The sequence below is a fragment of the Akebia trifoliata genome, chromosome 4 (assembly GCF_017979445.1).
Source record: "Akebia trifoliata isolate Shusen 1 chromosome 4, ASM1797944v1, whole genome shotgun sequence".
Taxonomy (NCBI): Eukaryota; Viridiplantae; Streptophyta; class Magnoliopsida; order Ranunculales; family Lardizabalaceae; genus Akebia; species Akebia trifoliata.
In genome coordinates this window covers 9,052,226-9,066,408 of record NC_141378.1, presented here as the reverse complement: position 1 = coordinate 9,066,408, position 14,183 = coordinate 9,052,226, and the positions used below count along the sequence as shown (strand labels likewise).

Sequence of the window (14,183 nt, the reverse complement as noted above, 5' to 3'; positions counted from 1 at the left end):
TTCTGAGCCCAAGTGTGTGGAAGAAATGTTAATAGGCATTGTTGTAATTTTTCAAAAATACATTTCGTATCTTCACTATTTTGTCCCTTGAAAGTCTTTATTTTAAAATTCAGCTAACCAGAATTGCTTGGTTACTACGGGTTTGTTGAACTTCACAAATCAAATAATCAAATATGGTGAATCGATTTGCTTTGTACCAGGTTGTGGTTCAATCTAATAGGAAAGAATATGGTAATATAGGCTTGAGCTAATTCACAGAATAGATCTTTGTGGAATAATGTGAATCTTAAAAAATGACCAGAATGTTAATCATAATTTGTTGTTAGTCGTTACAAGCAAAAAAAATTGCTTGCTCACGAAAATCTGGATCCTCCAACCATGTGTATGGAATGGCATTCCTAATTTACAAAAGTATTTACAAAATTACCCTTTTGTTCAAGTGTGATCGTAATGGACAAGGGTGGAGGGAAAGAAAAATCTACAAACTGGTTTATTAAGTTGCCCTCGAAAATTATGGGTATTCTTCCTATATTTTGGGTGCATTGAACCAGTTGTTTGTTTTTTTCGTAAGGTGCAATGAAAGGTTATGGCTTGAAGTCAGGCGTATTTCAGTCATTTCATGTCAATATCCCAAAATAAATGGGCTGAGGTGGACTGAATATTTAGACCCAGGATCCAATACGGAGTCCCGTTCCTATCAAATAGGTTAGGTGTCTACGAGAGGTACACTTTAATTGTGTTTAAAACACCTTGGCTCCTAACCAAGCCGTTTACGCTGCCCAACGTATCAGATCTTGACTCATTGGTCCGACCACAAATCGAGCCCTGTTTCAACCAATTCGGTTGGATCGATTCTATGTTTATTAAAAATATATAATCTTTTTTTCTAAAATAACTTTATTTATATTCATGAAAGGATATTACTATATATTTAAAAAAAAAAAAAAGATCTGGTTAAAGCCGGTCGGGCCACCGGTTCGATTCCATCACGCATCAGCGTTCGACACACGCTTAAGTGTACAACATCGTTGGACTTTATCAAAACTCTTCTTCGTTCTCTAACTGAAATCGGAGTTCTAATGCGAAAATAACTAGGTCTCCGCTCACGTATCTCTCTCTTTCACTCTGTTTTTCTCTCCCTATACGTACGAGAGTAAGACTCTTTCTTAATTTTTCTATAATATTATCTCCTCTTTCTAACCTTATCTTTGAACAATGGTCCCTCCTATCTCGTCTCCTCCTCTCTCTTCTCTTTCACTCCCCTCAGTTTCAAATCCTTTGTCAAATCTTTTATCATCAACAGTTGGATCTGACCTCGTCTTATATATTACTTCTGCAATCGTCTTCTTTAGCATTTTTTTCTTAATTTCACGTAGAGTGGATAGTCTTGGAACTCGAGCTCCTCCTCGTCGTCGAAGTCAAGCTCGTCATCGTCGTGAATCCGATTTATTACCTCTTCGAATTCCCTCCAATACCCCACAGAGACCCTACAGATCAACAAATGTGAATCCCGAGGCAGGAAGAGAAGTTGGAGGAAGTAGAAGTCAAAGAAGTAATGTTCCTGGGCGAATAGTTGATATTTTAGAGAATAATATGCAGAGAGCTCCAACTGCCAAGTACAAAGAAGATTTATCGTCTGGTTGCTCGATATGTTTGGACGAATTTGAAGATTCGAAGCCGATATTGGTTCTTCCTCGTTGTAAACACGTGTTTCATGAAGCGTGCATCAAGCAATGGTTGGACTGTAAAGGCATTAGTTCGTGGCATACTTGTCCGATTTGTAGGAAAGTTTATCTACCGAGAGAGATTAAATTGTAAATTTCGATACTTTCTTTTTTTTTCACGAAGAACGCTCATGTTTTGAGTTTTTTTTTTTTTAGGTATGTTTTGTGAGAATATTTTGTTTTTCCTTGTTGGCTCAATACTTATAAATTTAATCATCCCAAATATATGTAAAATGCTGAACTGACTTCCTTCAACACTGAGCCTAACACTGTTGATGTGGTGGTGTGCCTTTTTTTTTTTTTTTTTCTTCCTTATATCTCGAGAAAAAAATCTATGATTATTTATACACTGCCACATCAGCACAGTGTCGAGTGCAGCTTCGAAAGAAGTCAGTTTAGAAGGACTCCTTAATTATTGATTAATTTGTAGTTTATTCTCTCTTTAAAAGGTTTTGAGTCGTCCTACAGTGACAACATAGGACACTGCATTTGACATTGAGTTGCTCTGGAGGGGTGAATATACACAATTGATGCTTTTCACTCATATCTTGAGGAAATCATCTATGGTTCAATGCAAACTTCCATGTCAATTCAGTGTCAAACGCAGTGTCCTGCGTAATCACTTTAGCATTTTTCAAAAAAAATTCTTTGTGACTTTCTACTACGTTCGACAATTAACTGACGTGGAGGTGTGCTCAGAATCATTAATGTCTTTTTCTTGAGATACAAGTGAAAATTATATCTAGTTTTGAGCACATCTCCACGTCAACTCAATGACCTGCGTAGTCACTTTAGCATTGTTTTCTTTCTTTTTCTATTCAATTTCATTAGCACATCTTTAGTTGACAAGTTCCCTTTCGTGGTGGGGATTATCTCCATTAATCTTATATAATTATGTTAATCTCTAAGAGATGCTAATTTATTCTAATAAATTTTTATACACGTAAAAAATCAATTCCAAATTGACTAATCGTAAGATGTCATGTGTATTAAGACATCCACAATTTACAAAATTATTCACATTAGGGAAACGTCAATAATTTATGGACATGGTTTCCTGTGATTGATCAATTAATTTATGGACATGGTTTCCTGTGATTGATCAATTCAGATTTTGTAAAACACGCGGAAAAAAAAATCTCATTTATTCTCATTTGATGTCAATTGTTTTTAAAAAATTTACCTCGATTCAAAGATGGTTCCGTGTGCATCACCTTAAAACTCTGACCAAGGCCTATTCCATGCTAAGGCAATTTAGGCTGTTACTTAATCCCCCTGGTTGTGGGAAGGCACCTTGACCCCACTCATATGGGAGTTCTCAAAAAGAAAAAGGTCATGATTATTTTTATTTATATTAAAAATAGAAATGAAATAAATACTTCATTTGGATTTTCGCCTTACACCTCAACTTGTACTGAGCCCTTAACTTTCTTTAGCTCAATTATCCACCTCAAGTCTATCTCAAGTTTTTAATTCATGCGCTCTCTATTTACATGTTAATCTCGAGCTAACACATTTTCGATTATCTAAATTGGCTAAACGAATCCTATCCCTCCATGCAATTCCCTCCAAATCCATGTCTAATGTCTTAGCACAAAGGGAACAAAATGTTTGATCATAATGCATGTTAGAGGGGGTGAGAGGGTAGATTTCTATGTTGGTTGCTAAGTTGAAGCAAACTCCTCCCTCATTCAAGCTTGGAATTGGCAATGTAACGAAAAGTTTAAGCTTTTGATAAATCATAAATATGTGTTAGTGCTTTTGGATTTTCAATTATAATATGAGTGGAACTGATATTGTATTGTTCAAGAACTACAGGTACTCATGGATTCCGATTCTAGATCTTCTCAATTATTAAAATGATTATATAAAAAAAAAACACTTTGAATGATAGTAAAATTACATTGTTTTTTTGGAACACGTATCTTATTTTATTGTAAAATATAAAAATTATGACTAAATATCCACTACGAATTCCCTTTCAAAACTTACAAAAATACAACGCAGGACGAGTAAACTCGGGACGATTTACTGGAACAATTCTGCTTCTGGTCGGTTTGGTTTCAATTTGCCCCAAACCGATTTGAACGAAACTCATATGTTCACGCATTTTACCAACCGTTGATACTCTCTAATCCAACCGTTATTAAATGATGATGATGCGGCAACAAATATAAAGAAAATCATATCAGCTCAAGCTGATATATCTCAAGCCGAGCCGATCTCAGTTTGTCACGTCCCTCCACTTTCTCCGCCTTCTGTTTCTCATCCTAAGCCAAACTCTCTCTCTCTTCTTCCTAATCCAAACTCTCTGTAATTGTTGCTATGGGAAACGAAGAAGTCACAAATATTTGATGGGATTGATGTTGGGTCTTTAGTATGATGATCCTTAATCATAAGTTATGCTTAGATTTTGTTTGGTTAGTGCAGAAGATCACACAATCTTCCATCCTATATCGATAAGTAAGGATTCAAAAAGAATGGTTTTCTTCCTATTGAGAACACCAATCATTCTCTCTCGGCACACCAACTAATTTGAGTAAAAGGAGCAGCTATACCAACTATAATAGCAAAAATTGCTCCTCCAAGATCAAAAACTCCTTATGGAACAAAGATTCTTCAAGAAATATACTCACCCACCCACAATTCCAAGAACTACAACCCCAGAAAAATCAATTTTTTTTTTCTAGCAACAACCACCACTAGCAAAGCTCAAGACTCCAGATTAAAAATGGAACAAAGAAGAAAACCTTCAAATAAGTAAAATAGGAATAAATCCCATATCAATTTTAGGAATGTAGAACTCAATAACGTTAAAAATCATATAGATTCATCGAATAAAAGGGATATAACGAACCAACAGGGATGCAAGCCTGCAACACTACAACCCTTTTAAGGAGGGATGCTTCCTAGCCCTTTTCATGACCATCATAATAGCCATTCCTTGCGTAGTTCTTGGCGCAAGCTAGAGCCAACCTTGGAGGGGACCATCATGAGTTCCTTATGGCGTATGGTATGTTATGTGCAAAGGTAGGAGAGTGGCATTGTTGTTTTATTGGCTCACGGTGTGGTTAAAAAACGCACTTATGTCACATGCATAAGCTCAAGTCGTATCTATTGTCGGTGTTGGGTCTTAATAGACAGATTGAATATCCAGAACATCATGGATTGGGTGTGCCTCATTATGGGAAACTTGGTGCTCTTAGGTAGATTTCTCCATCCTCATGTAGTGTGATTGCACAATTATGTGGCAGCATTGTGTGTGTATGCTCTGAATTATAATGCTTGGCACAATGTTTTGGTTGAGTGTATGGTGTGTATGATGTTGGTTGCCTCTTTATACTCGGTTCATGTCCCAAGGATTTTGTTGTAGAAAAGGGGAGTCTTCAACACTATGTGTGAGGTCCATATGAGCATCAATGCATATGATTCCAAGGAGTAGGTGTAATTGGATGGTTTTGGCCTTTCAGGATTGTGTTAGCCCAATTCAGCTAATGCGTCGCATATTCTCTTCCTGGTGAAATTCTACTACGTGACACCGGGGCCTAATTTCCCCTTGGACTCCAAAGGCCCTCAACATCGATCTCCTCATCACAGGGTCTCTTACATCGGACCACCTTTTAATTCATTGTAAGTTCTCACATGACATTTGGGCTCATTTCTTTAGGTTATATGGGGTTTCAACATGTTTGCCACAATCAGTCAATGATGTCTTCAATAGTTGGTCATCAATTAGTTACTCGTTTAGCGGTTCAAAGAGGACGTTGTGAAGTATTACACATTTTGCAATTTGTTGGGGGGTGTGGTTCGAAAGAAATAGGCATATTTTCGAGGGAAAATGTAAAGATGGTTCAGACACGATTATGTCTATTTTTGGTCTTATCTTTTGCTGGTTAAAAGTATATAAGGAGTTTAGGGATTATACTTCGAGGACTTTTTGTATAGGTGGGATGGGATTTGTTGTTCTACGTGCGAATAGTCCTATTTTGTAAGGTTTCACCAGGTTGATCATCTCGACCGACTTGATTTTTTTATTTTATGAATACAATACTATTTATCAAAAAAAAAAAAAAAAGATTCAATGCCATCAAGAATAGGCATAAAGGTATGATTTGATTTGTTCATCCTCCTCCACTAAGTTCCCATAAACTAAAAGCTTAGAGATATTATTATCACCTCCTAGAAATTGCAATAAAGTGGAAGAAGCTGATATTATTTTCATCTTCTTTAAACCATATTACTTTGGATTTCTACTTCCAAGTTCGAACTAATCTCCTCCCATTTAGCTAATCTAAGCAGTTTCATCGTTGCTTCCACTCTTCTTCGAGATTCTTCCATTTAAAAGGGTCTCCACTTCTTCCTTTCTGTTAACGGAAGCTATCTTGCTCAAAGGAGAGTCCATCCTACTCCTTCAATCTCTCCACGAGTCTCCATGTTTTTTGTACAACAAAACTAGGTCTTCCTCCTCTCTTCTTTGCTATCCAGCAACCTAGGACCTTGAAACCACATCATTGCAAATCGAAATAGAGACACATCCACACACAAAAATTCCATGATTCTACAATAGTATTCTAGCTCCCTTGCATGTGTCCCATCAGTAAAATTAAGGCAGGAAGGTTGACTTCCTTTTGTCCTACTAATTAGGATTATTCATTCAGGGTTTTCCCCCCTTTATTTTTTTGTACTAAGTCTGCACTATATGCATGCTTAACTGCATATGGCACACATGATCCAGTTCTTCATAAAGTAAAGAAGATGTTAGGCAAATGAAACCAACTGATGAGGGGTGGTAGAACACAGCGACACCATTAACATACAACAAGCTAAGAATACGAATGACTTACTGACTTTGAGAAATAAAGTGTTGATATAGTTGTTGCTCACTGATAACTGGCATAATAGTTAAATAAAACAAATGGCTAAGATTCGTGACACAGACTTTCAAATCCCATATACTCGTTGTGCTCCAGCTTCTCAACCATGTTTGATATTCCCACTCCACCTGCAGTGTACAATAGAATTTTGAGCATTTGATTGACTTGAGGTTGAAACCTTAAAATTTAAACCACATAAAAAAGAAGGATATTTACCCAAACTAATTGCGCTCACAAAGATGGTCAGAGCCAGGATGAAGATGATCAAAGATACCCGGCCAAGTAACAATATTAACTTCCTCACTACGTGCTGACCAATGAAAGCAGCAATCATGGCTACCAAAACAAAATAGGAAGCTGCAGCAAAAAAGGTGGATTTTTCCTTTCAATGTTATATTCCAATAGTAATTAGAGTTAATTTCATGTTATATTTAGGTAGTGATGAGTAGTCATGGTTTCAAAACTCGACCGAGACGTATCGTCCGAGTCATCTCGGTATCAGGCATGAACGAGACGGACGCATAAGTCAATTTTTAGAACGAGATTTCATACCTTACGTTCATTTTTGAAAATTTTGGACAAGACGTCTCAAACATATCGGAAAACTTGTCCGAGATGACTCGGTATCAGGCATGGACGAGACGAGACATGAAACTGAGTTTTAAAACCATGTGAGTAGTTAACATGGGTTCTTTCATTTAAAATCTTCCATAGTTTACTCAAATCAAATTGTTGAGATTTGATTTAGGTACAAGTATACTTAGTCAACTTTGAAATAAGATGAAGATTCCAACTTAGTTAAGTTGGTAAGACGTGTGGAGTGTTGATCCCATGACCAAGGTTCAAAACCTGTTGAACCCACTTCCACATTAACCACTAACCCCTTACTTGCCAAGCAAGAAATAAATACTTAGAACCAAGATCAACTATTCAATCTCAGTTTTCGTTACTTCATTTTTTATCTCTCTTTTTCTTCTTCTTCTCTTCTTCTTCTTCTTTTTTTTTTTTTTTTTTTTTGAAAGGTCAACAAAGTCAAGGCAGACTTAGACCAGCTACAAACGCAGGAAGAGCAAGCCTCTTTTATCCTGGGAAAACAGAGAAACAATGGGGGGAAAGGAGTCGCAACCGATCTCCAAACAGCCCACATAAGAAACAGCCTTTTTTATCCCTCCTTTCTTTTCTTCAAACTAAAGGTGTGTTTTCTTTGTTTCTCTCTACTCTTATAATTTAGAGGAATTTGATAGTTGCTACCCACCATATGGGACTGGGAAACGATTGAGAAGGTAATATTGTATCACTGACATGGAGGACGAGAACGCCATCGCAAAGGTTGATGTTGCACTTGTGACCTGCAAGAGAGAACAACTTTATGAAACCACTCTACTATATGTCTATGAACTAATAAAGGTCCTTCAAAATTTAGGCAACGTGTCCCTGTCACAAATATTTCTAATATTTTCAGAGCTTAACCATTTTCACAAGATGTCTAAATATGTAAAATGTACTTTCTTCTAAGAAATTAATTATTTCCCAAAAGAGTTGATATAGTTTCTTCCAAGAAATTACTTTTTTCCAAAAAAGAATGTTCAAATTATAAAATGAAACTTCTGTACTGAGTTACAAGATCTTCGTTTCTTATTTCTCTAAAGATTTGAATAGATTTGTGTTAGATATTTCATTCTATATCTCATTATATTCTTATATACATTATTTTTTCGGTAAGAATTCATTAGAAAGTAGAGTTGTAATATCTTCTGAGAAATCCCCAACAAAAAGTTTTGTTATAATTGAAAATAAAACTTTTAATCTTCATTTCTTATTGAATAAGAGAATCCATGCCCCATGTTTGACTCTCCTTATGACCAGTTTCATCACGATCTTTTACAAGCCAATATGTAAATGTTTATCATTAACGGATGCATAGTAATGGGTTAGAACTTAGAAGTACCTGAGGAGGAATACCCAATTCAAGAAAAAGTGGTCCCAAGATGAAGCCTCCTCCAAGCCCAAGCAATCCCCCAACTATACCAGCCAGTATCCCACAACAACAATAGAGGAAAAGCTGGTGCACTTTCCAGCTCGTGACATCTTTTCCCTTGGACGCAATCACCCTCTTCCCTCTGTATAAGCAGATGGCTTCGTAGAGTGATATGGTGACCGCGATTGGTACCTTCAATATGTGGAGCAACTTTAGAAAGAGGATAAGCTAGTGAAAATTGGTGGTGAAGAAATACAATGAAGTGATCATTTTTGTTATCTTGGTTTTATTATCCTTTAAGACAGAGTTATTGAGGAAGAAAGATGTTAATGGACTATGTGCAACAGAACTGACAAATGAGGTTGTTTATCGATTTGGATTATCCCAACCGTATGGGGGTAGAAATGATTTGGCATTTCCCCCTTGAGTAGTGCTGGCTGACACAGTATTTACTTTGATTCTCACAATTCTGACGTGGACATGCATAGATAATCGTAGACGGTTTTTACTTGTACAGAAGGAAACAAAGCTACGGTTATATGCACATCCCACGTCAAACTTGTGAGAATCGCAGTAAATACTTTTTGTCATTTCAGCATTTTCCTTCCCCACTTTTATATGTGTATATATATATTCTTAGAGAGGAATATCTAGAAAATTTTATTATTAATTAAATTTTTTTAAGAATCTTCCTAATACACATCTAGAACTACCCTATAACTATTATAAAATTCGTCTACTCTAGAATATTCTCACGGTGTAAAAGACTATGTACAACTATTATGTAATACTGAAATCTAGAATGTTCTAGATCATTCCACACTATCATAGATTATTATATATTGCTCAAAACATCCTAAAACTTTCTAGACTCTTCCAAAAGTCTATAGCTTTTCCAAAATCGTAGTATCACGGGGCCAACAATGTTTACTTTCTTCGATCTTCAAAGAGGAATCCAAATTATAGCTTTAGCTAGAATGGATATTGGGTACCAAGACCAACGAGGTTCTAAGATTAATGATACCTTTCTCAAGGTGTTGTTTTAGTTTTCACATTGGAATTTTTGGTATAATATTGAAAGATGAGTTATTGTTGGGTTGATTGGCTTATATTGAAATTGGGAAGATTAATAGAAGCCATCAGCCATTTTATGTTTATTTGATGTTTATGCTTGAATTCTAACACATATTGAACTCTACTCCTACCAGTTTATATCTGGTTCAAATTGGTAACTGGGTTACATCAACAACTTGATATCATCGCTTCTTATCTAAATCAACTTGGTATGTGAGCTTATATTCTATATCAAGATGATATATTTATTTTTTTTATAACTGACGTGTGTATTTCGGTAGTTTATCTGAAAATAAACATGATTTTTTTCAGGTCGGAGGCTTTACCTGTAATGAGTTCAGAATCCAGTATTTGGTAGAACAAGTAGCACTGTAAGTCTGCACAATCAATCAGAATTAATATTTTTTAAAATAAAAACCTGAGATGTTGGTCTGCAACATTAGATCTAAGATTCAACCATCAAATCTTGGACCATTCACCAATGACTCACCTTAACTATCTGCACTACAAGGAAGGCCACCCACACAAACATAAGCAACCCAAACTCTTTCCAGTAGATGTTATCTAGTATGGGAACCTGAATGTTTTAGATAATATGATGAAGACAAGTACAAGTGAGAATGCTTGCAAGACGACAACTTTACAGATAGATATATATATATATATAAAAGTAGTTTGAAATTGGAATTACCTCTTCATCTTTTAAAGCAGCTGGACCACTAGGTAGTGGTTTGTAATCTGAACCCGGACCATCTGAAACACGAAAAAAAAAAAAAAATCAAACAAAGGAAAATGATTATTTGTCCTTGTTTTCGTATGCATTCTTCAGATTAAATTTTAACTCAGTACGACACTCTTTGGTGGATGACACACATACACGTTAGAAATATTTTCCACGATGTACGTTTTAACGTTACTTCAGCATTATCCTTACCCTAAATAATCCAAAAGTCTCGACAAGCCTGAACAGTGTCAGAATTCACAAGAAAGTTTTGGTTGGAGGGGAGTATGGGAGACTCACCAGCTGGTTTAGAGTCAGAGTTCAACAGCTCGGTTACTTCCTGGAATCAATTACAATCCAAAATACTCTATTAATGGATTTCAATAGAGAGAGAAATTAGAAACAATAAGGATGAACCTTACCTTCATTAATGTTTCTTTCTTCCATGTGTCTATGCCTTTAAATAGTGCCTTAATTGAGGTGCCTGTCTCCATTAGACCAAACTAGATTAGTGCATTAGCTTTTGACCCTTGGTTTTAATATTTGGATCGGGGCTGTACCCGCTTCCTTGTTTTCAAACTGGTTCATTATTATTAATTCATAAATATAAATTTCCATTTCAATAATATATATATTTATTTTTCAATATTATAAATTGAATTATGAGATGCTATAATTAAATATATAAAAAAATCAATTATAAATATTTTATTTTAAAAAATCATTAAAATTATTTTATATATACATGAGATAGTTCTAAGAAAAAATAATATTAATGACTGATCTAAACTAGTTGACTCGGCAAGGTTTCTAAAAATCCTTGTTTTTTCTCTTTAAAGACAGTGACCTTGGATAAATTTTTATTTTTCACACCTTCAACTATAAGATGATAGAATTCTAGAAGATTGATGATAAGGTTGAAAGGATTAAAAATAATTTACAAGGTAAAGGAGCTCGAAGATTGTAGATTTTTGGGAGAAAAATCAAGTGTTTGCTAGAGGTTAAAGGTGAGGTCATTTACTAGTCTTCCATTGTAGACAAAGGTCAAAGGTCAAAGGGTTATGGCATCATTTTGAGAACGTGGAAGGGTTAGTCTAAATCCCCCTTCTTTAGTTTGGTAGAGAGTTGAATGTGGTTGTGCTTGTTTTGCACGGTAAGGCATCAAATCAACTTTCCCACGTTGAAAACCTTGCTCTTGTCGGTATCTATGCTTGATTCCTCTAAAAATTATTTTGTTTAAGAATTGCAAAATGTAAAATTTAGAGAGTTGCTAGTGGCACCCCAACTCTTACCAATTACACCTGAATTAAAATTAGAAAAAACGTAATGTTGAAGGCACCCCAATTATTATCAAGGGCGCCCCACATCATAGCCATTTTTATTTTATTTTTTGTCTTATATGAGTTAAAAAAATTTGAGTGATTTGATTTTTTTGTGAGGACAATCTCTATGGTGAGGAAATCATCTCACCAAAAATCAAGTTATTCTGAAACTTCCAACCTTATCAAAATGATTTTCAAAAAAAAAATGGATGTCTTTGGTGAAAATGATCTCCTCACCTTAGAGACCATCCTCCCCAAAAATCAACAAATCCAAAACTTTTAACTTATATAAGACAAAAACAATATGGGATGGGGCACCTTTGATACAAATTGGGGTGCCTTTAACACTACCTTAAAAAATATATATATATGTTAATGGTTGAGAATAAGTAAAAGTTCGGGTGCTAATAGACTCTCTTTTTAGGTTTCTTTATATAAGATTTAGGATTTTTTATGCGTATAATCTTAATTGTAAATCACTGTTGAAGTTAGCTTCAGTGTTATAACACTTTAAAATGTTGAAATAATAACTTGAACCGAACTTTGTAAAGTTTTAATCTTTAATTAGGGATTGATAAATAATTTAAAAAATTAGGATGTAATAAGTAAAATTTAGAGTACCAATAACAGAGCTCTAAATTTTTAGGAAAATATTTCTAAGCTTTCCTATAAAACTTGGTAATAATAACTCGTTACCCAAGAAGAGGATGATGAGCAGAACTGTAACCATCCAATCAGCAAACATGACGTTGAAGGCGACTCCGATACTAATACCTAACATGAGCATGGGCTGGAAGAGGAGCGCAAGGTCGTAATCTATGATGGGTAAGTTCAATGTCGGGTGACGAAGTCTTAGATTGTAGTACACTGATGATCCTGCCGCACCCATGATCATACCTGTATATATGAATTATAAAAGTTTCATATTTGTAAATAACAATAATTCTTTTTAAAATAAAAGACAATTAGTAATGAAATATTGAATATCACCCATTTCTCATGCACACTTTATATAATTAATATACACTAAATACCCCCACTAAAGATCTCTGGACAATCTAACTTTTCACAATGTATCTTAAAATTTGATAATGATTTTCATCTAGAAAGAACATCAAAATCAAGTTAATAGTCCTTAATAATAATTTATTTTTATTTTAACGTAAAATATCCATTTTAGAAAATCTTAAAAATAAGAAGTTAAGAAATTAAGTGAGCTGCAAACATTTGGAAATAGCAGTAGAGGACTTGGGATCGAAGCCAATGATCAAGCTAAGCATTGGGACGAAGATACCACCACCACCAACACCTCCAACACTCCCCAACGCTGCCCCGAAGAATCCTACTATCGTTCCCACCACAATTCTCCAGGAAAACACCATATCCTGTCAACCAAAACCAAATCAAAACTATAATAATATTTACATGAAAATAAATTTAATAAAGTGGGGATGACTTAATTGCATATTTTTTTTATATAAAATATACCAAAATCGGTTGACTCGAAGAGCTTGAAAATCTCGTGCGAGTCAACCGGGACGGTTAGCTGAAATGCATGATTCATAATGGATGACACGAGACTAGAGAGAGAGAGAGAGAGAGAGACTAACAGGCCAAACATGGTGATAAGAAGATTCTCCAGTCTTCCATAAGAAATTAACAATCCTAACCACAAGCCCTTCTTCTCCTATTTGTTTGTGTACAGAACTTTGTTCATCAAAAGATCTGAGGGGCCTCTCTGCCCTAACCATCTCACTCACCATCACAATGCCCAGACACACCAACCATCTTCCTACCACTCTCAGCTTCACCTCCATTAGAACCATGTACAGAGAGAGAGAGAGACTAGAGAGAGGGAGGGAGAGAGACTAGAGAGAGAGAGAGAGAGAGAGAGAGAGAGAGAGAGAGAATTCCCCCACTTCAACTTGTTTTCTCTCTTTGCTTAATATGGGTATTTATAACTATAATTCTCAATTTTCGTTCAATTTTTTCTGCTGATTTAAACATATCCTCTACTTTACGTTTTACGAGTATCTGTGTTTTCCAATTTTCAAACTGACATGCCATCTTGACCTCGGTATACTGTTATAAATTATTGAAAATGACCTAAATACCCTTATCTTCGATTTCTAAACAAAAAACACTTGTTTTAATAGATTTACCTCGAACAACTCAAATATTTCCAATGCAACTCTTTCTCCACGAACACGATGGGACAATGATGTAATAGTTGCCAAACACCCTCCAACGTCTAAGTTACAAAAAAATAATAACTAATAAGGTTAATTACCTTTCAAGAGTTCTTTCTTCTAAGGTCTCCCTTCTTATTTATAGGTCAACCCCTTTTCTTAATTGCTCATTTATTCATGTCACACATTTTCCTAATTCAAGGGGATTGAAACTTATCATCTCTTAAATCCTAGGGTTTTTTAATGAAAAATTCCTCGTGATTTCTTTACAAAAGAATGTGATTGATACGGTCAATCACTC

At 35.3% G+C, this 14,183-nt stretch overlaps 1 protein-coding gene across 1 annotated transcript; it reads right to left on the bottom strand.

Annotated features, from left to right (window-relative positions):
- Window positions 1-6,538: 6,538 nt before the first annotated feature.
- On the bottom strand, window positions 6,539-13,603 carry LOC147403581 (sulfite exporter TauE/SafE family protein 3-like). Its single transcript, XM_086439205.1, has 12 exons — window positions 13,304-13,603; window positions 12,919-13,078; window positions 12,390-12,590; window positions 10,794-10,855; window positions 10,672-10,711; window positions 10,342-10,403; window positions 10,141-10,227; window positions 9,977-10,027; window positions 8,547-8,768; window positions 7,854-7,947; window positions 6,815-6,955; window positions 6,539-6,726 (listed from the first exon to the last, which is right to left on the bottom strand). The coding sequence occupies exons 1-12, from the start codon at window positions 13,517-13,519 to the stop codon at window positions 6,644-6,646; spliced, it is 1,419 nt and encodes a 472-aa protein (XP_086295331.1). The 5' UTR covers window positions 13,520-13,603; the 3' UTR covers window positions 6,539-6,643.
- Window positions 13,604-14,183: the final 580 nt, after the last annotated feature.